Source organism: Engystomops pustulosus, chromosome 6 (genome assembly GCF_040894005.1).
Source record: "Engystomops pustulosus chromosome 6, aEngPut4.maternal, whole genome shotgun sequence".
Classification (NCBI taxonomy): domain Eukaryota; kingdom Metazoa; phylum Chordata; class Amphibia; order Anura; family Leptodactylidae; genus Engystomops; species Engystomops pustulosus.
This window is the reverse complement of record NC_092416.1, coordinates 184,835,964-184,862,435: the sequence shown is the minus strand read 5'-3', so window position 1 is coordinate 184,862,435 and position 26,472 is coordinate 184,835,964. Positions and strand designations below refer to the sequence as shown.

At 45.8% G+C, this 26,472-nt stretch overlaps 2 protein-coding genes across 2 annotated transcripts in view; both read left to right on the top strand.

Annotated features, from left to right (window-relative positions):
• LOC140065436 (uncharacterized) overlaps positions 1-26,472 on the top strand; it is a 138,878-nt gene that overhangs the window by 104,906 nt on the left and 7,500 nt on the right. The gene's annotated exons all lie outside the window — the stretch shown is intronic.
• LOC140065424 (oocyte zinc finger protein XlCOF29-like) lies at positions 16,393-21,314 on the top strand. Its single transcript, XM_072113047.1, has 5 exons — positions 16,393-16,479; positions 16,608-16,818; positions 16,910-16,996; positions 20,868-20,948; positions 21,075-21,314. The coding sequence occupies exons 3-5, from the start codon at positions 16,964-16,966 to the stop codon at positions 21,297-21,299; spliced, it is 339 nt and encodes a 112-aa protein (XP_071969148.1). The 5' UTR covers positions 16,393-16,479; positions 16,608-16,818; positions 16,910-16,963; the 3' UTR covers positions 21,300-21,314.

Below are 26,472 nucleotides of genomic sequence, written 5' to 3'. Positions count from 1 at the left end.
CCTCGTGCAAAATTACACATATAAAACAAGCTACTAAAACATTTGGTCCCCAAACATGCAAGGAGAAATATAAAATTACAAACCACATAAACTGCCACACAAAAGGAGTAATTTATTGCATTAAATGTCCATGCAATAAACTTTATGTTGGTCGTACTAAAAGAGCCTTAAAAGACCGAATTAGTGAACATAGACGGAACATTAAAAAAGGACTAGAAGATCATCCGTTGTCCAAACACTATAAAATGTTTCACCATGAATGCTTCTCCGGATCACAGTTTTTTGCCATAGAAAAAATCCACCGAAATTGGAGAGGTGGAAATTATATTGCTCAAATGTCGCGTGCAGAGAGCAAATGGATATTTCTACTGGACACATTGGCCCCAAAAGGGTTAAATCAGGAAATAGAACTCTTTGGGTTTATGTAAATATAAATAAAGATTTTTACAATATATTAGCTAATGACAACTTGGATGCACTTAATTTTAATTTTGAATAATTTTTATGGTTCCTCTATGAAATATAATTTTAAGAAATAAAATAAAGTTTAATCAAGTTTTAAGTAAATAGTTACCACTTTTACGATAGTATAATATCACCATTGTATCACATATCATCATCATCGTATTATATATCATTACTATGGTATTCAATCATACAAAGTTCACGAACCTGGTTCCGGGCTATAAAACTACGTCCAATCCGGAGCAACAAGATTCCCTGACGAAGGAGGAAGTATCCTCCGAAACGCGTAGGAGATTGTGTCCTTCCGGACTTGCCGTAACTTCTGGTGACGTCACCACACGAAGAACTGCCGGAACCTAGTGTAGAGGTATAGCCACCGGCCGGGGCTTTCCTCCACAGGTCCCAAACAACGCGGACACCAGTGAACGATTGGAAATCTAGCCAGGATATTCAGATTATCGGAACACTGTTTTATTGAAGAAATATCGCAAAATTGATAAATAAACCGCAGGAACCAGGTAACCATCATACCAATATTAAGTCTTACTGTAGAGCAACACATTTATGTTATCCCATTTAATAGCGAAACATGGTAAAACTACAATATCGATAAAGTGTATCTATTTTGCGCTTCTCCAGCACTTCATAGATATTTTGTATTTATGTCCACAATTGGCGCAGGTATCTGAAATCCTTTTGTTTTTATGTTTCTGTGGCTTTTTCCTGCTGTGAAAACCACTTGGTAGTTTGGGTGCAGGCCACCTTGCTAAAAGATACCAGCGACATTTTCATTTAAAGTTTCTAACCTAGTGCGCCAATCCAAAAAGTATATATACGGTATGTGGGATCTGTGGTGGACACATACTAGTATGTGAGATCTGTGGTGGACGCATACTGGTATGAGAGATCTGTGGCGGATACACTGGTACGAGGGATCTGTGGCAGACACACAATGGTATGTGGGATCTGTGGTGGACGCATACTGGTGTGAGAGATCTGTGGCGGATATACTGGTATGAGAGATCTGTGGCGGATACACTGGTACAAGGGATCTGTGGCAGACACACAATGGTATGTGGGATCTGTGGTGGACGCATACTGGTATGTGGGATCTGTGGTGGACGCATACTGGTATAAGAGATCTGTGGTGGACGCATACTGGTATAAGAGATCTGTGGTGGACGCATACTGGTATAAGAGATCTGTGGTGGACGCATACTGGTATGAGAGATCTGTGGTGGACGCATACTGGTATGAGAGATCTGTGGTGGACGCATACTAGTACGAGGGATCTGTGGCAGACACACAATGGTATATGGGATCTGTGGTGGACGCATACTGGTATGAAAGATCTGTGGTGGACGCATACTGGTATGAGAGATCTGTGGTGGATACACTGGTACGAGGGATCTGTGGCAGACACACAATGGTATGTGGGATCTGTGGTGGTGGCATACTGGTATGAGAGATCTGTGGTGGACGCATACTGGTACGAGAGATCTGTGGCGGATGCACTGGTACGAGGGATCTGTGGCAGACACACAATGGTACGAGGGATCTGTGGTGGACGCATACTGGTATGAGAGATCTGTGGTGGACGCACACTGGTATGAGAGATCTATGGCGGATATGCTGGTACGAGGGATCTGTGGCAATAACACTGGTATGAGAGATCTGTGGCAAACACACACTGGTATGAGGGATCTGTGGCAGACGCATACTTGTATGGGGGATCCGTGGCGGGCACACACTGGTATGGGGGATTTTTGGTGGATGCACATTGGTATGAGGAATCTGTGGCGGATGTACTGGTATGGGGGATCTGCGGAGGATGAGGAATCTGTTTCAATGTACAGATGTCTTTTGATTAACAGCAGTACATAGCACTAGTACCCCCAGTGCCAGCTTTGTCTCGGCACTTCTAGCATATCACTGACCACGCTACTTAGAATTGTTAATGGAGAGCTGGCTGTGTGCAGCTCTGCTGTTCCAGCCCGCGACTTCTGCTCTGCATCAGACATTGCACTCAGCAGTCACGCCCAGGACATAGTGTTACATGCGCGGCTCTACTATCCCCGAACGAATTGTTTTTTGATACTTGCCTTTTTTAGTGACTATTCTTCTGTATTTTCGAATCTGTTCCTTGTATACTCTCTCATTTGTGACATGGACTGTTTACTACCTCTTATTCTATTTTTCAGTTTGTTTCTATTATTATGTGGCTGCACATTAGCCTAGGGAGGGATTGTCTGTGTAGTTGTCTTTGAAGGGCTGGAGTTTAGGGCTTACCGTCTGGTTTGAATCTAGAGACCCCATTAAATTTTGATCAGCCCAAAAACTCTATTTACCTTTTGCTATGTTTGGAACATGAAGGTAACCAGATACAGGGCCCAGTTCGGATTGTGCAGAACTTTGCTGAGCAACTTCAATTGCAAGGACAGCGCTCATCTCCTCTTTCAGGTTTGTCTGTGTCAGAACCGAAGGTAAAGTTACTCAATTTCTTCAGTGAAGATATAGAACTTTTTTCCCTTTAGGGAGAGTTGTAAGGGAAATTTCTTCCTTAGACCCCAGTCTTCAGGTAATGATGCCCAGAGAGAGCAGGCATTATCATTTCACTCCCATGTGGAAGCCCTCAGGAAAAGGCGTTTTCTGTAGCCCCTGATGCTCTAGATATGTCCTCAGTAGAATTGTTTTCTTCCGCTTTCGTATTTTTATATGGGGAACCTGACAAAACTAACTATGCAAAGGGTGAGGAAACTGCATTAAGCCCGGACAAACGAGCTCTGGATATCTATTGCTAGTTCAGGAGGTGGTCCATTCCTTCTGGGTGGAATGACCGTGCTCTTAGCTACCGGTTGAGATTGAGACTGTCAGATGCGCTGAAAGAACTTGGACCAGGCAATGTCTTTCGCAGTCAGAGTAGACAGGCGTTTTTGAGAACGTAGCAGTGAATTTGCAATCTGTTTTACCTGTAGACTCCTCTCAGTTTTCTTCTTCTGTCTCATCTACACCATCTAAGGAGACTTTGGGAAATACTGAAGAACCCATTCAGGTTGGAGCCATGCTATCTCGTGGCCTTAAGGAGCATCATAGAAAGATGCTTTCTACTACAGAAAAAATTGTCACCAGAAAAGATGCGGTGGGGAGGCTGATCTGATCCATGCTTCATACACCCTTGACATCATGTTGTTAAGGGGTTAATGCCATATTTCACAGATACCCCCTTGATGCAAAGAATCAGAGAGGCACAGGAAGCGAGAGTGCACTACATGACATCCAGTGTGGCACAACTACTGACAACCCAGACAGGTTGAGAGACCCACGGAGAGCCCCAGTGAAATATAGCCCTGTCAGCAGATAGGACTGCCACCATTTGTGGATTACAATATAGATTGTGTGAGGGCGGTAGCCCAGGGCCCAAGCCTTTTAGGGGACCTTTGGCCACCCAAAAAACACCCCAAATTATATACTGAAAAGGACCTTTACTATAAAATCCTCTTACATATGCTCCTACTTCCAATACAATCTACACAAGAACCATTCTAGGACCTATGGAGGTCCGGAAACCACGGAATAGTAGCAGACAGAATTGATGCAGCATCCATTTCCCAAGAAGCTTATGTACATCTAGTATATATGTAGGGAGTGAATTCCAGACTTGTAGGGACTATAATATTTATACAGCCCAGGGCCCATGACGGTGTTAATCTGCCACCTGTTACTTGTGAGATAGCCCCCCATCACATTTGTGGAGACTTATAACCATAGATGCTCCAGTAGGGGATCCTGGGAAATATGCAAATACATTTTCCAGGATGGAAGAAGGAAAACCACGCCTCTTTTTGCTACCTTGAAATGAAGCCCCATTACTATGAAGCATGACGCACAGAAGTTGCCAAATCAGCCCCTGTCCCCAGTGGGGCTCACAATCTAATCATCCCACCAGTATGTTTTGGAGTGTGGGAGGAAACCCACACAGACACGAACAGAACATACAAACTCTTTGCAGATGTTGAACCTGGGACTTGAACCCAGAACCCCAGCGCTGCAAGGCTGTAAAGCTCATCAAATGTCTTCGTGCTCTACTCTGTAAGGTGTCTTTGCATAGTGGTTCCAAAGAACAATCTCACCAAGTCCCTGGTAGGTTGAAAATTGAAGAGTTCCTCGGTAATTCTTCTTGTTTTTCTGTCTGTTTCCCATACCGGATTCAGGTGAGGACCTCATTTCACTTCCGTGCCCGAGGTCAATTGGAGATCCTATACTTTTTAATGAAGAACAAAGTCTTCATTAAAAAGCTGTGGTAGATGCTCGGACAGGGCGCCCCGAAGAGGGTGGCGACTGGTGTACAGATGAGAGCATCGCTTACAAGGCCCTGGGGGGAGGGGAGAGAATCGGAGTTGGGTTTCAAGGGTAACAAGACTGTTGGGCGGAGATTGTGGCGCAGTTCACTTTTATTAAAGCTCCGCTGGGATAGGTGTTTGGTCACGACTATGCTTAGGTCTGAGTTACCCTCCAAGTATGACGGCACCCTTACCACTGCGAATGAATTAATCTCTCTCCGGGTTGTGTTTGACGAGAAGAGATGCAGGTTTTTATATATAAAAAGAGAGAGATATAAATATTTATTCAGTGCGGACTCCTCCTTTTAACTGTTCCCTTGGGATTTTTTCACCCGTTTCCTGTTGTCCGTAATATAGAAATTTATAAATAAATATATAGAGAGAGAGAGAGGCCCCGAAAAAAAAGCCGGAGAGGGCGGAAACTAGGTCGGGCAAGGTGTTTGACGTTTTTAGGAACGATTTTGTGATGCGTGCGATTTTAATTCTACCTGTGAGTACATGAAAATTAAATATATTTCAGTATTTACCTTGGTGATCCGCACGATCTGTTCACAAATTTGCAGTGTAGGATCTCCGATTGACCTCGGGCACGAAAGTGAAATGAGGTTCTCAGTAGAATCCGGTACGGGAAACAGACAGAAAAACAAGAGGAATTACTGAGGAACTCTTAAATTTTCAACCTACCAGGGACTTGATGAGATTGTTCTTTGCAAAGACACTTTGCAGAGTAGAGCGCTAAGACATTTGATGATTTTCTTGTGAATTGTTGGCTAATTTTGGGAGTGTGCCTAATTAGTAGCTCCTGTGGCTCTAAACCCTATTTTCCGGATATCAAACAGTTTGAAGGCTGTAATGCTGACCACTAAGCCACCGTGTTACCCACTGTTTCGATCTGGTTGCGATTTTTCAGTACAAAGTAGGGAACTGGTTTGGCTAAGTGAGCACATTTACTTACTCGGTCCTGTCGCGATCCCCGATCCGGACGGTCCGACGAAGATGAAGTCCAGTGCGAATCACCAACATCGTGTACCCGTGATCCTGCATGTGTCGCTTCCCCGCTCAGGTCCGCTGGAGTTCACCTTCTTCTTCCCGGTGTATGTGAGTGCTTGGCTTGCGACGCAATTTGTGATGTTAAATCCCGCGCGTTGTCCGGCCCACCCCCCGATTTGTGTTGCGTTAAAGCCGCCGCTGATGCGCCAAAATCTGATCAAGTGCACCAAATACCCCTGTTAAATGCGCAACACATCGGAAATCGACGGTAAACCCGACGAAAATGCGGTCCGCCGACCCTTAGTAAATGTGCCCCAATATCGCCACATTCTCCACCCAGGGCTCATAGAGGAAGGACACAAACTGGTTAAAGGGTTTTTTTCTGACATACCTGACTACCTACCTCCTGTTCCACCTATTATGTGGCATTGCACCTATTCTCCATTATTTCTATACAGTGGAGATTCAAAACCGGCACAAACCATGGTCATGTGCGGCAATTATTTTAGGAGAAAGCAGCCATGTTTTTTTCCACCCCAGAACAATCCGGTTACACAGCACATAACTCAGATATCCATCCTTAGAGGGTCTGACCGGAGATGTAATTTCTAGAGATGAGCGAGCACTAAAATGCTCAATGAAGTCAATGGGAGACTCGAGCATTTTTCAAGGGGACCAAGGCTCTGCACAGGGAAGCTTGGCCAAACACCTGGGAACCTCAGAAAAGGATGGAAACACCACGGAAATGGACAGGAAACAGCAGGGGCAGCATGCATGGATGCCTCTGAGGCTGCTTAATCGCACCATTATGCCAAAATTAGGGGCAACAGCATGGCCATGACAGAGTGACAGAATGAAGCTAGATAGCATCTAAAACATGCAATAATTGACCCTGACACTATAGGGGACGGCATGCAGAGGCAGCGGCAGCAGGCTAGAGAGTGGCATGGCGACATACCCTAAATGGACTCAGGCTTCAAACCAATGGGTGGCAGAGAGGAACCAAAGGAGGTGAGCAAGAAGCGCTCAAATAATATCGGTACATGATAAAAGTTTGCCAGTATATTTTGTGGATTACACAGCAGGGTGGCGACAAAGTTAACATGGAAGCCATGAAAACAACCCAAAATTCTGCCTGACACAGCTCGTTTGATAAGGGGACCATGTATGGAGGCAGTGAACTAGTAGTAGATTAAAGGTTCTGCAGTTAAAACTATGTTAGTTGGATCTTGGCATGGAGTTGGCGCTCCGCTGCCAGGCGAGCTTTCACCAATCCAAGCCCCTGTCTCTAGGCTACTCCCCAAACAGCACTTCTAAGAACCTTTTGTATAAGATCAAGTGTAGTAGCGTTCTTATAAGTTTAGGATATGGCGGGTGAGGGGAATGTAAACAGATGCGCAAGAAGCGCTGAAATAATATTGGTAAATGATAAAAGTTTATTAGTATATTTTGTGGATAACACAGCAGGGTGGCGACAAAGTTAACAACTTTGATGTGGAATCCATGAAAACAACCCAAATTTCTGCCTGACACACCTCGTTTGATAAAGGGACGATGTATGGAGGCAGCTATATGGACGACTTTTGGAGGTAGCAATGGAGACAACGTGTGGAGGCTGCTATGGAGACAATTTAATTTGGATAGTGCCTGTATGTGGCAGTCCCAAAAATTTTTCAAACCAGAGGAGCAGGTAGGTGGCCCTCCAGAAAAATAGAATAGATTGAGTGCCTGTATGTGGCAGTCCCAAAAAGTTTTCAAACCAGAGGAGCAGGTAGGTGGCCCTCCAGAAAAATTGAATAGATTGAGTGCCTGTATGTGGCAGTCCCAAAAAGTTTTCAAACCAGAGGAGCAGGTAGGTGGCCCTCCAGAAAAATTGAATAGATTGAGTGCCTGTATGTGGCAGTCCCAAAAAGTTTTCAAACCAGAGGAGCAGGTAGGTGGCCCTCCAGAAAAATAGAATAGATTGAGTGCCTGTATGTGGCAGTCCCAAAAAGTTTTCAAACCAGAGGAGCAGGTAGGTGGCCCTCCAGAAAAATGGAATCGATTGAGTGCCTGTATGTGGCAGTCCCAAAAAGTTTTCAAACCAGAGGAGCAGGTAGGTGGCCCTCCAGAAAAATAGAATAGATTGAGTGCCTGTATGTGGCACTCCCAAAAATTGTTTAAAACAGAGGAACGGGTCGGTGGCCCTCCAGAAAAATTGAATAGATTGAGTGCCTGTATGTGGCACTCCCAAAAATTGTTTAAAACAGAGGACCGGGTCGGTGGCCCTCCAGAAAAATTAAATGCATAAAGTACTATAGCAAGAGCCAGTGGGCCCTGTCAAAAAATAGCCAGTTTCCTCTGCTTTACTGTACAAAGAGGAGGAGAAGGAGGAAAATGAGGAGGAGGAGGAGTGGATCAATTATTCAGGTTGAGCTTCCTTCACCTGGTGGAGATTGGAAATTATGAGAAATCCAGGCTTTATTCATCTTAATAAGCGTCAGCCTGTCAGCGCTGTCAGTCGACAGGCGTGTACGCTTATCGGTGATGATGCCACCAGCTGCACTGAAAACCCGCTCGGACAAGACGCTAGCGGCAGGGCAGGCAAGAACCTCCAAGGCGTACAGCGCCAGTTCGTGCCACATGTCCAGCTTTGAAACCCAGTAGTTGTAGGGAGCTGTGTGATCATTTAGGACGATGGTATGGTCAGCTACGTACTCCCTCACCATCTTTCTGTAAAGATCAGCCCTACTCTGCCGAGACTGGGGACAGGTGACAGTGTCTTGCTGGGGTGACATAAAGCTGGCAAAAGCCTTGTAAAGCGTACCATTGCCAGTGCTGGACAAGCTGCCTGCTCGCCTACTCTCCCTCGCTACTTGTCCCGCAGAACTACGCACTCTGCCGCTAGCGCTGTCAGAAGGGAAATACTGTTTCAGCTTGTGCACCAGGGCCTGCTGGTATTCATGCATTCTCACACTCCTTTCCTCTGCAGGGATGAGAGTGGAAAGATTTTGCTTGTACCGTGGGTCCAGGAGAGTGAACACCCAGTAATCGGTGCTGGAATAAATTCTTTGAACGCGAGGGTCACGGGATAGGCAGCCTAGCATGAAATCTGCCATATGCGCCAGAGTACCAACGCGTAAGAATTCACTCCCCTCACTGGCCTGACTGTCCATTTCCTCCTCCTCCAACTCCTCCAACTCCTCTTCTTCTGCCCATACACGCTGAACAGTAAAGGACTCAACAATGGTCCCCTCTTGTGTCTCGCCAACATTCTCCTCCTCTTCCTCCTCATCCTCCTCCACCTCCACCTCCTCCGATATGCGCTGAGAAACAGACCTAAGGGTGCTTTGGCTATCAACAAGGGAATCTTCTTCCCCCGTCTCTTGTGACGAGCGCAAAGCTTCCGACTTCATGCTGATCAGAGAGTTTTTCAACAGGCCAAGCAGCGGGATGGTGAGGCTGATGATGGCGGCATCGCCACTGACCATCTGTGTTGACTCCTCAAAGTTACTCAGCACCTGACAGATATCAGACATCCACGTCCACTCCTCATTGTAGACTTGAGGAAGCTGACTGACCTGACTACCAGTTCTGGTGGAAGTTGACATCTGGCAGTCTACAATGGCTCGGCGCTGCTGGTAAACTCTGGATAACATGGTCAGTGTTGAATTCCACCTCGTGGGCACGTCGCACAACAGTCGGTGAGCGGGCAGTTGGAGGCGGCGCTGCGCTGCCCTGAGAGTGGCAGCATCTGTGCTGGACTTCCTGAAATGCGCACAGATGCGGCGCACCTTCGTGAGCAAATCTGACAGATTGGGGTATGTCTTGAGGAAACGCTGAACTATCAGATTTAACACATGGGCCAGGCATGGCACATGTGTCAGTCTGCCGAGTTGCAGAGCCGCCACCAGGTTACGGCCGTTGTCACACACAACGATGCCTGGCTTCAGGTTCAGCGGTGCCAGCCACAGATCAGTCTGCGCCGTGATGCCCTGTAATAGCTCTTGGGCGGTGTGCCTCTTATCGCCTAGGCTCAGCAGTTTGAGCACCGCCTGCTGTCGCTTAGCAACGGCACTGCTGCTGTGCCTAGAGCTACCGACTGATGGCGCCGTGCCCACGGATGGTAGTTCGGAGGAGGAGGTGGAGGAGGGGTGGGAAGAGGAGGAGGCATAATAGGCCTGAAACACCTGGACCGAGGTAGGCCCTGCAATCCTCGGCGTCGGCAGTATATGACCAGCCCCAGGGTCAGACTCGGTCCCAGCCTCCACCAAGTTAACCCAATGTGCCGTCAGCGATATATAGTGGCCCTGCCCGGCAGCACTCGTCCACGTGTCCGTGGTCAGGTGGACCTTGTCAGAAACGGCGTTGGTCAGGGCACGGGTGATGTTGTCTGACACGTGCTGGTGCAGGGCTGGGACGGCACATCGGGAAAAGTAGTGGCGGCTGGGGACCGAATACCGAGGGGCGGCCGCCGCCATGAGGTTGCGAAAGGCCTCGGTCTCTACTAGCCTATAGGGCAGCATCTCCAGGCTAAGCAATCTGGAGATGTGCACATTAAGGGCTTGGGCGTGCGGGTGGGTTGCATTATATTTGCGTTTCCGCTCCAGCGTCTGGGGTATGGAGAGCTGAACGCTGGTGGATGCTGTGGAGGATCGTGGAGGCGACGATGGGGTTTTTGTGGCAGGGTCCTGGGCAGGGGGCTGACTATCAGCTGACACAGGGGAAGGAGCAGTGGTGTGCACGGCCGGAGGTGAACGGGCTTGTTGCCACTGAGTGGGGTGTTTAGCATTCATATGCCTGCGCATACTGGTGGTAGTTAAGCTTGTAGTGGTGGACCCCCTGCTGAGCCTGGTATGGCAAATGTTGCACACCACAGTCCGTCGGTCATCCGGTGTTTCCTTAAAGAACCTCCAGACTTCTGAAGATCTAGCCCTCGCCGCAAGAGCCCTCGCCACGGGAGCTTCACTAGTTGACACATTTGGCGCTGATGCACCAGCTCTGGCCCTGCCTCTCCGTCTGGCCCCACCACTGCCTCTTCCAACCTGTTCTGGTCGAGGACTCTCCTCCGTCTCAGAAGCACTGTGTTCACCCGGCCTCTCAACCCAGCTTGGGTCTGTCACCTCATCATCCTCCGATCCCTCAGTCTGCTCCCCCCTCGGACTTCCTGCCCTGACAACAACTTCCCCACTGTCTGACAACCGTGTCTCCTCATCGTCGGACACCTCTTTACACACTTCCACTACGTCAAGAAGGTCATCATCACCAGGGCCGGATTATAGGCGGGGCTCCCGGGGCTCGAGCCCCGGGGCCCCCACCATCTTGCCCCCCCAGGGGGCCCCCACCATCTGACAAAGTTTGCCGACTCATACGTGCCGGAGATTCAAGTACGCGAGCGGAGTTATGGCTGTCCGGGGGTCGGGGGGTTCGGAAGGGGTTGTGCCGCCTGCCGCTGGCTATTCTAGTGTCTCCACTCTGCGGCGTTCTGTATCGGAGAAGCTCCGATGCTGCTTAGAGCTGTGACAGAGTAGAAAGTGACACACGCTGACACTTCCTGCTCTGTCACACTAATGACTGAAGCAGCGCAGCGCACGGGACGGTAAGCGTCACAGCGCTGGAAGCGTAATGACGTCTTTACGCTGGCAGCGCTGGGCGCGTTACACTGTGCGCAGAAGATAGAAGCCAGGAGGAACCCTCCCTCCACCTCACCGACACAGCGGCAGAGCCGGCAACTTTCCCTTCTGCCGGCTTACAACGCTGGCCGCGCTTCCCCAAGCTCTGCGCTCACTCCCTGCCCCCCCCCTCGGACGACAGAACCCACCGACACACTCGGGAGCCCCCGCCGGCGGGATCCTCCACTCCACGGGATCCTCCACTCCACCCGATCCTCTGCTCCTCCTGCCGAATACAGCCAGCCGACTGTAAGTGACTCTATGTATTTGCTGTTTCCATGAATGTGCTATGTGAGTGTGTGTATGTACTGTGTGTGTATGTGCTGTGTGTGTGATTGTATGTGCTGTGAGTGTGTGTATGTACTGTGATTGTGTGTGTGTGCTGTGTGTGTGATTGTATGTGCTGTGTATGTGCTGTGTGTGTGTGTATGTGCGTGTATGTGCAGTGTGTGTGTGTGTATGTGCTGTGTGTGCGTGCTGTGTGTGTGATTGTATGTGCTGTGTGTGTGTGTGCGTGTGTATGTGCTGTGTGTGTGATTGTGCGTGCTGTGTGTGTAATTGTGTGTGCTGTGTGTATGTGCGTGCTGTGTGTGTAATTGTGTGTGCTGTGTGTATGTGCGTGCTGTGTGTGTAATTGTGTGTGCTGTGCTGTGTGCTGTATGTGCTGTGTTTGTGTGCTGTATGTGCTGTGTGTGTATGTGCTGTGTGTATGCTGTGTGTGTTGTATGTGCTGTGTGTGTGTGTGCTGTATGTACTGCGTGTATGTGCTGTGTGTGTGCGATTGTATGTGTTGTGTGATTGTATGTGCTGTGTGAGTGTATGGTGTGTGCGGGTGCGCTGAATGTATGAATATGGTATGTGTGCATATGCTGTATATATTGTACATATGCATATATGTTTTATGTGTATGCATATGCAGCGTGTCTTTTATATACTGTATGTACGTGTGTACATAAATGTGTAGGTATAAGTGTATACATGCATGTATGTGTGTACAAGTATAGAATGTGTGTATATGAAAGTGTATAAATGTGTGTAAATGTATAAACGTCTCAAATATGTATGAATATATTTTTTTAAGGCTACATTCACTCGGCCACTGGGGGACGTATATATACGCTCAGTGTTAGGTTGCTTCACAGATCACTTGGCCCGCCTTCTCCCCACACCGAGTGATCTGTGAGCTCACTAAAAGAGAAGTGGCAGTGTGAAGTCCTTCTTTTAGTAACTGTACAAAAAAGAACTTTGAGTAAAAAGACACCCTACACATGGCCCTCCCCATGCCACCTATAACTGAAGGTCTCACCTCACCAAAATAAAGAAGGTGCTCAGTTACGGGTGGCCTTAGATAATAAGCCCCTTTTACACAAACATTATGGGGACGTATATTTGGCCGCACAATTTGCAGCAGGATATGTTTCCCCATAGATGCCTATGGCAATAATACAGTGAACACAAGGTGTGTCTCTGTCCCATAATGTTCACAGAAAAAGAGCTTGCTCTGTCTTTTCCTGTAAGGGTGATGGCACACGTGGCGTTTTTGGCCTGTTTTTAAGAAGTCCTTTAAAAAAACGCATGTGTTTTTGACAGGTTTGACCATTTAATTTAATTCAAACTGGTCAAAAACACATGCGTTTTTTGACGGACTACTTAAAACACGCATTCAAAACGCCACGTGTGCCATCACCCTAAGTATGGTCAGGTGTCCCTATGGAAAGGGGTGAGCACTGCTAATCCGTCCGCCTCTAAAGCCGAATGTGTGCTACACTTGGGCATGAACACATTGTATATAGTGATTGCTTGGGTAGCTGTATACAGTGATTGCTGGGGGAGCTGTATATAGTGATAGCTGGGGGAGCTGTATATAGTGATAGCTGGGGGAGCTGTATATAGTGATAGCTGGGGGAGCTGTATACAGTGATAACTGGGGGAGCTGTATACAGTGATTGCTGGGGGAGCTGTATACAGTGATAGCTGGGGGAGCTGTATACAGTGATAGCTGGGGGAGCTGTATACAGTGATTGCTGGGGGAGCTGTATACAGTGATAGCTGAGGGAGCTGTATATAGTGATTGCTGGGGGAGCTGTATACAGTGATTGCTGGGGGAGCTGTATATAGTGATTGCTGGGGGAGCTGTATACAGTGATTGCTGGGGGAGCTGTATACAGTGATTGCTGGCGGAGCTGTATACAGTGATTGCTGGGGGAGCTGTATGTAGTGATTGCTGGGGGAGCTGTATACAGTGATTGCTGAAGGGGCTGTATATAGTGATTGCTGGGGGAGCTGTATACAGTGATTGCTGGGGGAGCTGTATATAGTGATTGCTGGGGGAGCTGTATACAGTGATTGCTGGGGGAGCTGTATATAGTGATTGTTGGCGGAGCTGTATATAGTGATTGCTGGGGGAGCTGTATATAGTGATAGCTGGGGGAGCTGTATACAGTGATTGCTAGGGGGGGTTTATAGTGATTGCTGGGGGAGCTGTATATAGTGATTGGGGGAGCTGTATATAGTGGTTGCTGGGGGAGCTGTATACAGTGATTGCTGGGGGAGCTGTATACAGTGATTGCTGGGGGAGCTGTATACAGTGATTGCTGGGGGAGCTGTATATAGTGATTGCTGGGGGAGCTGTATATAGTGATAGCTGGGGGAGCTGTATACAGTGATTGCTGGGGGAGCTGTATATAGTGGTTGCTGGGGGAGCTGTATATAGTGATTACTGGGGGAGCTGTATATAGTGATTATTGGGGACGCTGTATATAGTTATTGCTGAGGAGCAGTATATAGTGATTGCTGTTCCAAGGACTACATTCATTGGGGGGCCCCCACCATATTTTCCACCCAGGGGCCCCCACCAACCTTAATCCGGCCCTGATCATCACCCACAGACTGTGACTGGTGGAAAACCTGGGCATCGGAAAATTGCTCAGCAGCAACCGGACAAGTGGTTTGTGACTGTGGGAAGGGTCCAGAAAACAGTTCCTCAGAGTATGCCGGTTCAAATGGCAAATTTTCCTGGGAGGGGGCAGACTGGGGGGGAGGAGGCTGAGGTGCAGGAGCTGGAGGAGTGGCGATTTCGGTGACATGGGTGGATTGCGTGGAAGACTGACTGGTGGACAAATTGCTCGAAGCATTGTCAGCAATCCACGACATCACCTGTTCGCACTGTTCTGGCCTCAACAGTGCTCTACCACGAGTCCCAGTAACTTGAGACATGAACCTAGGGAGTGTAGCTCTGCGGCGTTCCCCTGCTCCCTCATAAGCAGGTGGTGTCTCACCCCGGCCAGGACCACGGCCTCTGACCCCTGCAGTAGTTGGACGCCCACGTCCCCGCCCTCGTCCTCTACCCCTAGCCCTCGGGTTAAACATTTTTAAAATGAGAGTTATAGCTTTAATTTTTTTTTTACTTTTTTTTGTGTTTTTTTTTTTTTTTTGTGTTTTTGAGTTTTTAAAACCAAACAATGCTATCCTATTGCTATGGCTATTTTCTAGCCAAGTATGAAAGCACACTACTATGCCAGATGAGATGACGCTGAGTTATTAAACAAAATAAACGTAAAATAAAAAAGGACAAATGGCAGACTGTGCCTAATTGAAATCCAACCCCTACTAAATTTTCCCACTTCGGTCTTTGCAATGGATATGTGCGTCACTAAGCGCAAAACACAGCGGTCGCAAGTCTCACTACAAATTGCTCACAATTGGCTAGTAGATGCACTGCAGCAAGTACAGCCACCAGCAGATCAACCAGAAATCAAATATATAACGCTACTGTAGGCGTAAGCCGTTTGGATTCTCCTATGGCTATTTTCTAGCCAAGTATGAAAGCACACTACTATGCCAGATGAGATGACACTGAGTTATTGCCTAATTGAAATCCAACCCCTACTAAATTTTCCCACTTCGGTCTTTGCAATGGATATGTGCGTCACTAAGCGCAAAACACAGCGGTCGCAAGTCTCACTACAAATTGCTCACAATTGGCTAGTAGATGCACTGCAGCAAGTACAGCCACCAGCAGATCAACCAGAAATCAAATATATAACGCTACTGTAGGCGTAAGCCGTTTGGATTCTCCTATGGCTATTTTCTAGCCAAGTATGAAAGCACACTACTATGCCAGATGAGATGACACTGAGTTATTAAACAAAATAAACGTAAAATAAAAAAGGAAAAATGGCAGACTGTGCCTAATTGAAATCCAACCCCTACTAAATTTTCCCACTTTGGTGTTTGAGGTGGATATGTGTGCCACTAAGAGCTAAACACAACGGTAGCAAGTCCCCCTGCTAATTCCTCACAAAATGGTACTAGATGCAAATAAAAAAAAGTAGAACGTTATTGTAGCCCTAAGAAGGGCTGTTGGGTTCTTGGAGAATCACTCCTGCCTAACACTATTCTAATAGAACAGCCTAACGCTTTCCCTGACCAGCAGCAGCTCTCTCCCTAGCGGCATCCAGACACAGAATGATCCGAGCAGCGCGGGCAGCGGCTAGTCTATCCCAGGGTCACCTGATCTGGCCAGCCAACCACTGCTATCGACGTGTAAGGGTACCACGTCATGCTGGGTGGAGTGCAGAGTCTCCTGGCTTGTGATTGGCTCTGTTTCTGGCCGCCAAAAAGCAAAACGGCGGGAGCTGCCATTTTCTCGAGCGGGCGAAGTATTCGTCCGAGCAACGAGCAGTTTCGAGTACGCTAATGCTCGAACGAGCATCAAGCTCGGACGAGCATGTTCGCTCATCTCTAGTAATTTCCAATGTACAGAAAGACGTCGCCGAGCTTCATACCGAAGTAATGGAGTAACACAAACTGTGTGTATGACTCCTCCTCAGCACAGCCTAACTCCTCCCAGTCATGTGACTAATCACATGACCATGCCATCATCACAGGTCCTATAGCTTATCTGGCAGCAGAACCTGGAGCTTGACTCCTCCCACTCATGGAGCTGATCACATGACTATGACATCACCACAGGTCCTTTAGCTTTTAGAACTCAGCTGTGGTATATGTGGAGCACAGCTCTTCAGGTGGCGGTATGTATGTGTTTGTGTATATATGTATGTATATATATGTGTGTGTGTATGTATATATGTATCTATGTGTGAGGTCACATGTATAATTAACCCTTCACTTCCATCTATCTGACTGGTGTTCACACTAGGAGGTCAGTGTCATCGACAACTGATGTAACCCTGCGTAGCCGACAACTTGACTGACAAGAGGGATGTTGGTCGGGAAATTTGTAATTTCTCACCTGTAATTTTGCTTCCTTGAACCACGACAGCGCCCAACCCGAGAGAGGGGTCCTCCTCCAGGGACAGGAAACCCAGGTCTATAAAGCTCTGCACCTCCTTCAGTGGATTACAGAGACTGTAAGGCTCCATCATACAGAATACCATAATTTCTGTTTAAGTAAATCTACATAATACTTACCAAAAATGTTTGGTTTTTTTTGCAACACAGGTAAAGGAAGAAAGTGAGAAGAAATAATAACCACTTAAAGGTGGGGGACCTCGGATGCTGTCGTGGTTGAAGGAAAGAGAATTACCTGTGAGTAATTACCGATTTCCCCCTTTGACTATGACAGCACCCAACCAGAGAGAATAGCATAGGAATAAGGGAGGAATCACTGAAGAAAGTTCTCTTCACCCGAAATATAATTTGTGTGCACCCACCACATCCAACCTGCAGTGTTTATAGAAGGTGTGCGGGGAAGACCGGGGGGCAGCCTGGCAAATGTTATTTGCAGAAACTTCCCTAAACTCTGCCCAGGAAGAGGAGACTGCTCTAGTCGAATGAGCTCTAAGAACTGGAAGATCAGCAGCTTTGTAGGCTGAACTAATAGATAAACTATTCTACCTGGAGATTAGCGAAGGCTATTACTATAAGTAAAGAATTATTATTGTTATGGTTTGTCACAAAATAATGGAAGTCTAATCTCCTACGAACGATGAAACCTAGAGGCCACCTCAGGGAGGAAGGCTGGATCCGTAAGAGGGACTACCCTATCCTCCAAGATCTTGGTATATGGGGGCCTACAAGACAGGGCAGAAATCTTCCCTACTCTATGGTCTGAGTTGATAGCCACCAAAAAATGTCTTAATTGTCAACCATTTTAAAGAACAGGTTTCTATGGGCTTAAAAAGATCTCTAATGAGATAGTTCAAAACTATGTGAGGAGGGCCGAGCATCCTTTAAATTGTGACATCAGAGAGGCTACTTTAATGAATTTGAACTATCCAGCGATGGGAAGTTAAAGATCTCTGAAACAAGGAGCTATGAAGGAAAACTTGACCCTTGCAGGTGATTGGCTTTAATCCAGTCCTTCCTGCAAAAAAATCAAGAATTTTAGATATTTTTTGGTGATTAAGATCTGGTCTGATCCAGTTGCTCACAAATTCTAGAAAATGCCTTCCAGACCCTAAAATACACTCACCGGCCACTTTATTAGGTACACCATGCTAGTAACGGGTTGGACCCCCTTTTGCCTTCAGAACTGCCTCAATTCTTCGTGGCATAGATTCAACAAGGTGCTGGAAGCTCCTCAGAGATTTTGCTCCATAGTGACATGATGGCATCACACAGTTGCCGCAGATTTGTCGGCTGCACATCCATGATGCGAATCTCCCGTTCCAATCTGGTGACTGTGGAGGCCATTTGAGTACAGTGACCTCATTGTCATGTTCAAGAAACCAGTCTGAGATGATTCCAGCTTTATGACATGGCGCATTATCCTGCTGAAAGTAGCCATCAGATGTTACAGGGTACATTGTGCTCATAAAGGGATGGACATGGTCAGCAACAATACTCAGGTAGGCTGTGGCATTGTACCAAGGGGCCCAAAGAGTGCCAAGAAAATATTCCCCACACCATGACACCACCAGCCTGAACCGTTATACAAGGCAGGATGGATCCATGCTTTCATGTTGTTGACGCCAAATTCTGACCCTACCATCTGAATGTCGCAGCAGAAATCGAGACTCATCAGACCAGGCAACGTTTTTCCAATCTTCTACTGTCCAATTTCGATGAGCTTGTGCAAATTGTAGCCTCAGTTTCCTGTTCTTAGCTGAAAGGAGTGGCACCCGGTGTGGTCTTCTGCTGCTGTAGCCCATCTGCCTCAAATTTCGACGTACTGTGCGTTCAGAGATGCTCTTCTGCCTGCCTTGGTTGTAACGAGTGGCGATTTGAGTCACTGCTGCCTTTCTATCAGCTCGAACCAATCTGCCCATTCTCCTCTGACCTCTGGCATCAACAAGGCATTTCCGCCCACAGAACTGCCGCTCACTGGATGTTTTTTCTTTTTCGGACCATTCTCTGTAAACCCTAGAGATTGTTGTGCGTGAAAATCCCAGTAGATCAGCAGTTTCTGAAATGCTCAGACCAGCCCTTCTGGCACCAACAACCATGCCAAGTTCAAAGGCCACAAATCACCTTTCTTCCCCATACTGATGCTCGGGAGAACTGCAGGAGATTGTCTTGACCATGTCTACATGCCTAAATGCACTGAGTTGCCGCCATGTGATTGGCTGATTAGAAATTAAGTGTTAACGAGCAGTTGGACAGGTGTACCTAATAAAGTGGCCGGTGAGTGTAGGGAGAAAAGATGTTTTGGCAACTCAAGTCTAGATGTATCCCTAATAATATGTTTGACCTGGATGGTGTCACAAAAGATTTCCTAAAAGTTACTTGCCAACCGAGCCGACTTAAGAGGTCTTGTACTTGAATCAGTTGATGATCTACCACTTCCACTTATTTCCCCACTAGTAGTAAATCATTGGAAGTTAAAAGAAGAGCACAGCCTGACAGAGGGGGTATACACCAGCATATAAGTGTTCTTGGTTTACAGTCCTTCATCCTGGTGATAGATTCCCTTTAATAAAGGAGATTTATGGAGGACTTCGGTAGAAACCTGTTCAATGGTTTTAAATTTATGATGATACCGAGGGGTCTATCTGGCTTCTCTATGAAAAGAGTTGAATAGAATCCTGTTCCCCGTTCTTCCAGAGGAAATCTTTTCTGGATATTCTTTGCCAATTACTTCCAATTCTAGGGCTTGTTGTGCCTGTAGACTAGACGTCCTTGTTATCTTGAAACTCTTTTATAGTCAAAGAAAGCCCCCCCCCCAACTGGACTTCTGGTGTCATTGCTGACTTGGTCTTTTATTAGAGCCATAAAGCCTCTAGATCTTTTAGTACTCTTCCATCTTTTTTTATCTCTTGGATGCTGGGATGTCGATTAAAAAGGCAAAGTTCCTCTGAGCAGTCATAACCTCCAAGATCAGCTAACCCCTGGGGGTGCCCTCCCTTATTTTTCTTCTTTACACAAAGCCGCAATGTTAGTTTTAAACGTTCTTGTCGAGGCCTCCCAGGAACGGCACAGAAAACTGAAATACTCTTACTGGAAGGTCCGGTCTTATGGACATCATGGATATAGCAATGTTCGCTTTAGGAACTGTATCCCATGAATCTGTTTCCTTCTCGGAAAAGAGATATTTCCTCTCCATAGCCCTAGGAGCAAAAATTTTCTTTTCAGGCTAAGTTCATTCCGAGTTTATCAATCGAGTTAGATTTTTTTGAATAGGGAAAACCTTCCTCTTATTTTACCTAAGCCCCTGAAACATAACGTCTCTTACAGAGTGTTCTTCTCTTTTATCTTCTAATCTGAATTACTAGAAGTCCCCGGTAGTCAGGGGATCTAATAGACAGCTTTTTCGCACTTCCTGCTGTATAAAGGAAAGCATGGACTCAAATAAGGCTGATTCTTCCTGTTATATCATACGCTGAATACAAGAATCACATGATGGCTTAGAATATGAAGCAGGAGAACTATCCCTGCAGATCCTACATTCCCGATTATTTTAGTTTTACAAGCGCATTTCACACTAGGGGTCTCTTCTCTCTAAAGAAAGGATCATCTAAGAAACCATCAGAACCAGTTTAAAGACTTGGTAAAAGCCTCACGCGCCACAAACCGAAACCAATCCTGGATCAATCTCCATAGGAGTGTCTGTTGAATCTCTTCCACCTACTTCTTTAGTTATAAAAGCATCGGTGGAAAATACAGGTAGTAACAAGGACCTCAGAATGTCAAAAGGACTAAAACACAGCAGGAACTGGAGCTGAGAAGATCATGTGGCCGTGTGAAGGTCTAGAATACACACAGAGACTACTGTGTGGGGTTTCCTATATAAAATGACTGCCCTCTGACGTCACCAGACACGTGGGACGCCCATAAGTTCCCCACTCTCCGCCAGAAGATGATAGATCTGTCAGAGTTGACATCTGGGAGAGGTGACACAACATCAACCACTGAGTCATCAGTATCTCTAAATTGTTTTTCCTATATTGATTTCAATAATTGTAATTTTTTGCATGATACTTTATATATTTTACTGTGGCTTATTTTTTTTTCTATTCAGGGTCAGACAATGGACAGAGACAGGAGGGTGGAGAGAATCTTCCAGCTCACCCTAGAGATTCTCTTCTATATTACTGGAGAGGTGAGAGATTGTGATGAGGTCACATGACATCATTATCTATGGGAATAACAGATGATAGGACTGGAGAGGTGAGAGATTCTGGAAATGTATGGAGGGAGATTTATCAATGTGTCTCTCCATAACCAGGATTACACAGTAGTGAAGAAGACCTCTAGTGGGCGCTGTCAGGCCCCTGTGTATGAAGGACGGGGGAGAACCCTGAGCCCAATCCCGGCTCCTCCACCTCACCCCCTGATACATGATGACATCAATGAGCAGAAGATCCTAGAAGTCACCCACAAGATGATGGAGCTGCTGACTGGAGAGGTGACACTGCTGGGAATGCTGGGACATTATACAGTAACGCTATGAAGGGATCTGGGTGATGACGGGATCATTGTGTGTGTCAGGTTCCTATAAGGTGTCAGGATGTGGCTGTCTATTTCTCCATGGAGGAGTGGGAGTATTTAGAAGGACACAAAGATGTGTACAAGGACGTCATGATGGAGGACCACCAGCCCCTCACATCAGCAGGTAATAGACAGGACTAAATCCACACGTCCTTTCATTATCTGTATGGAAAGAAGGAATTCAGTCTCTGGATGTGTTTCCTACAGGTAGATCCAGTAAGAGAACATCACCGGAGAGATGTCCCAGTCCTCTTCTTCTACCACAGGATTGTTCAGAGGAGAAATATGTCCCACAGGATCATCAGGTACCTATTTAGTATTGGGCAATTTAATTTCAAGGGGAATTTTTGGACACTCCTTTATTGGCATCTGTATTGATCTGGTGACTTCTTACAATATTTGTTCCTCAGTTTGTGTATCAGGGTGAAGATGTGAAGAATATTCCTGCCCCAGAGACATATGTGAGGGGCGATGAGCGATGTAAGGAGGAGATTCCTACAGGTAACTGCCCAGGTGAGTAGTAACCACTAGATAAAGCAGAGACGAGTGATAACACAATACAGAACATTTTTACATCTCAAAAGTTTATCAGATAAGTAAAGGCATTTATCAATGTTTTATGGGACAAGAAAAAATTAGTGATGAGAGGGGACACAGCATGAGGAGGAGTTGAGATGGGTCACAGTTAGAGCTGGCAGAGGCACAGAATACTTTTAGTAATTGTTGCAACGTAATGGTAGAGTTTACGCCCATTACGGTCACAATATTGTATTACATTTTAAGCCTCTAGAGTATCAGTAGCATGTGATGGGCCCCCAGAATCTATTTTAGTGATGAGCTCTAGGCTACACTATTAATACATAACTGTATGGTAAGCAGGAAAGTCATAGCCACCATGGGCAAATATCAAACTAATGTTCTGTGTTACATCTTGAGCGTTTTCTTACCACAACCAATGTTGGAGATTGTGAAGTTATCACCAAGATGGCCACCACTGGAAACTACAAGTCCCATGATCCTTTAGTTATCAGTAACCCCACCTCCCTCTTATGCTCTGCTCCCAGTGATGATGTAACAGACTGTCCTGTTCTGTTACCATAGTAATGATGTGTAACTGCCATCACGGCACATCACTGAGATGACGTCTCACCACAACATGATGGTCACATGACCTGCCCAGGCAGGTGCAGGACATGTGATGTGGTCATGTGACCAGCCGCCATCTTCTGTCCTGTGTCTGCTCCACGCGGAGTAAATCAATGAACTGATTAAAGGGCCAGTAGCATTTTAATTCTTCATTACAGGGTATTTCCCAACATTTTTCTGCTAAGGGGAGCAAAATTCTAAATAACAACTAATTACATATTAAGTGATATTTTAATGACCCATTTGTATGTGAATTATGCTTATTCCTGGAATACCCCTTTAAGGTTATATTTTATAATATTCTTTATTTTCCTCAGATGACAACACCAGGAGCTCAGAGGAACATCTGATATCATCACATGTTACAGCAGGTGATGGTTGTATCACACCAGATACATCTGAAGATCATGACAATATCCCAGATGTATCCTCAGACCTTCACACACAAGATCTGACATCTGATCTGATTAGAAGGGATCTTCACGAAAATCCCACAGGGGAGAAGCCATTTTCTTGCGTAGAATGTGGCAAATGTTTTAGTCAAAATTCTCAACTTCTTAGACACCTGAAACTCCACACAGGGGAAAAGAAATTTCCATGTTCAGAATGTGGAAAATGCTTTTATCAAAAATCAGATCTAGTTGTACATCTACGAAGTCACACAGGGGAGAAGCCATTTAAGTGTTCGGAATGTGGAATAGGTTACAGCGTTAAATCAATGCTTCTAAGACATCTGCGAAGTCACACGGGGGAGAAGCCATTTAAGTGTACAGAATGTGGGAAATGTTATAGCAATAAATCAGATCTTGTAACACACCAGAGAAGCCACACTGGGGAGAAGCCATTTTCGTGTTCAGAATGTGGAAAATGTTTTAGCAAGAAACCCTCTCTTGTAATACATCAGCGAAGTCACACAGGCGAGAAGCCGTTTTCGTGTGCACAATGTGGGAAATGTTTTACAAGGAAAACATGTCTTGATCAACATCTGATAATTCACACAGGGAAGAAGCCGTTTCTATGTTCAGAATGTGGGAAATGTTTTAACCGCAAATCAGGTCTTGTGGCACATCAGAGACAACACACAGAGGAGAAGACATTTTTTTGTTCAGAATGTGGAAAATGTTATCGCAATATATCAGAGCTTGTTTCACACCAGAGAACTCACACAGGGGAGAAACTATTTCCATGCTTAGAATGTGGGAAATGTTTTAACAAGAAACCATCTCTTATAATACACCAGAGAACTCACACAGGGGAGAAGCCGTTTTCATGTTCAGAATGTGGGAAACATTTTAAAGAAAAAGCAGCTGTTGTAAGACACCAGAGAATTCACACAGGGGAGAAGCCATTTCTATGTTCTGAGTGTGGAAAATGTTTTAACCAGAAATCAATTCTTGTTATACATCAGAGAAGTCACACAGGGGAGAAACCATTTTCGTGTTCAGAATGTGGGAAATGTTTTGCTCGGACATCGCATCTTGACCAACATCTAAAATTTCACACTGGGGAGAAGCCATTTTCATGTTCAGAATGTGGGAAATGTTTTTACGGCAAGACGGCTCTTGTTGTTCATCTGCGAAGTCACACGGGGGAGAAGCCATTTAAGTGTTCAGAATGTGGAAAATGTTATGGTTCTAAATCAGAACTTACAAGACATCAAACAAGTCACACAGGGGAGAAGCCATTTCCGTGTTTAGAATGTGGGAAATTTTTCAATCAAAAATCATCTCTTGTTAATCATCAGAGAATTCACACTGGAGAGAAACCGTTTTCATGTTCAGAATGTGGGAAATATTTTAACCAGAAAACACATCTTGTTATACACCAGAGAAGTCACACAGACGCGGAGCCATTTTCATGTTCCGAATGTGGAAAACATTTTCATGAGAAAGCAGCTCTTGTAAGACACCAGAGAATTCACACAGGGGAGAAGCCATTTTCATGTACAGAATGTGGCAAATGCTTTACCAGTAAAACCCATCTTAAACAACATCTGATAAGTCACACGGGGGAGAAGCCATTTTCATGTTCCGAATGTGGAAAATCTTTCACTAGGAAATCGATTCTTGTTAACCATCAGAAGTCCTCACACAGTGGTAAAGGCGAATCCATGTTATGAATCTGGGAAATATTTCAGCCGAAGATCACATTATTTTACACATCAAAAAAACCATTGAGGAAAAGTATGATGTCATATTAGAAAAATGGACAGGAATTGATTGTACTACTATATAATTGTGAAAATATCAATAACATCAGCTGTAAGTTTTTCATTTGAGTCCATCCTTAAAGGAATCCTCCACCTTTGTTATATTATTCTGTGTGTTTTTTATATCCACTATGTCTCTCACCTGCTGTTTACCTTGATGTTTACTCTCTATAAATAGCGCCTTGTGATGGCGGCTCGGCAGCCGTGCGAGTCTTCCTCGGTGTCACACTTTCTCTGTGTCTCAGGCATTAGATCTTTCTTTATAATGGGCAGTAACCATACAGACTGTTTACGGAGGGACAGAAACACGCCACACATACTCCTATTGATCAGACAGGTTCATGTCCTATAGTTATAATCTGCTGTGCTCTCTGCTCTGCTGCTTAGTCTCCTGACTTGCCCAAGGTGTCAGGCAGCTGGCCTGAGACACCTCTGCTTCCTGGTAGTGTGGCTGGTAATGTAGGAGCTGCACGCTGTCTTGGCTACTCACTCTGCTACCAGGCAGGTGCTTCTCAGCTACCAGGCAGTAGATCCAGCTGCAATTACTAAGTTCTCCACTTTGTGGAGAACTAGAGAGGTGATCACCTAGAGAGGTGATCAGTCTACCTAACAGCTCCTACCATGGAGAGGGCGCTATCCGCAACGACTACCCACCCTCTGCATTGACAGGGTTGTTGCATACTCCTTGGTAATTTAACGAGCCGCCAATGGCTCGGTTATGGACTGGATCTGGAGATAGACTGGGGCTGGCTAGTAGTACACAGCCTCTAGAAGGTCCATGCACACTACAAACTGGTGGTACGAAAACTAAAATGCACATTGGGTGAAGTGCTAAGGCTATGTGCAGTGTAGGGGAGACAAACCGACCCCGGTCCTGGCTATTAGAACTGGGTTGGTGTCAGACTACATTAAAATGTACATTACGGTTGGTAGCTACCGCTCTTAAACCAACCGTTTACATGAGATAGGCATGGTGTCATGTCCTGTATCCACTCCTTGCACCAAGGCCTGAAATTTGTCCAAGGACACATCACTTAGGAGGTATAATCATAAACATATGCAATATAGTATAACTGCCGTCTTGCGGTGTTACCGTAAGCTTGCAACGTCTAGGTATCACTACTTAGATACCCCTGGTTCCCTAAAGACCCGCGGTTTACAGAGGCCACACAAGTATGGAGATCCGATTTGAGGCGTAAGCCTATGGTTAGGATTTTACATAAAAGATACAGATATAGACGGTCCAACACAGTCTTTTCTACCGGACTGCAAAGCCTATCAAAGGGTTAATGCAAACCAACATAAAGTAATTGGTACTATAGTTGTGCAAATATCTCTTTGGCATCACAAGGTACAAAGGGTACATGACTTAAAAAAAGTTACATAACGTTACATAATAAGCCTACTTTTAGTAGCAAATAGAGCAATGTCCAATCCCTGCAAAAGAAAGGAAAGCATGGTATGCATAATAGCATACATATCAATACAGGGTGTCCTTTTGACCTGAAAGGGAGGGCATAAAATGCATAGCAATAGACTTTTTCCTAGCAGAAGAAAAATGACTGTCACTGTCTCAGAGAGCTCAATACATCCATTCCAGTCCATTCTCTAGGTAGAGTCATTGAACAAGGAAATATATGAAGAAATCTATTCTGTGATGAGAGGCATAGTCCTTAGTAGCCATAAGAAAGTAGTGTCTGTTTTCAGCAGAGAGGGGCACAACTGGGGATAAGTCCAGGAGAGTCTCTGGCTTATAGAACAAGGGGGAAAGAGTCCCAGA

Excerpts from the sequence above, each read along its gene's own strand:
- LOC140065424 (XM_072113047.1), top strand. The coding sequence starts at position 16,964 with ATGCTGTCGTGGTTGAAGGAAAGAGAATTACCT. Across the intron at positions 16,997-20,867 it reads TGAAGGAAAGAGAATTACCT|GGTCAGACAATGGACAGAGA; the intron begins GTGAGTAATTAC and ends TTTTCTATTCAG. Across the intron at positions 20,949-21,074 it reads TCTTCTATATTACTGGAGAG|GATTACACAGTAGTGAAGAA; the intron begins GTGAGAGATTGT and ends CTCCATAACCAG.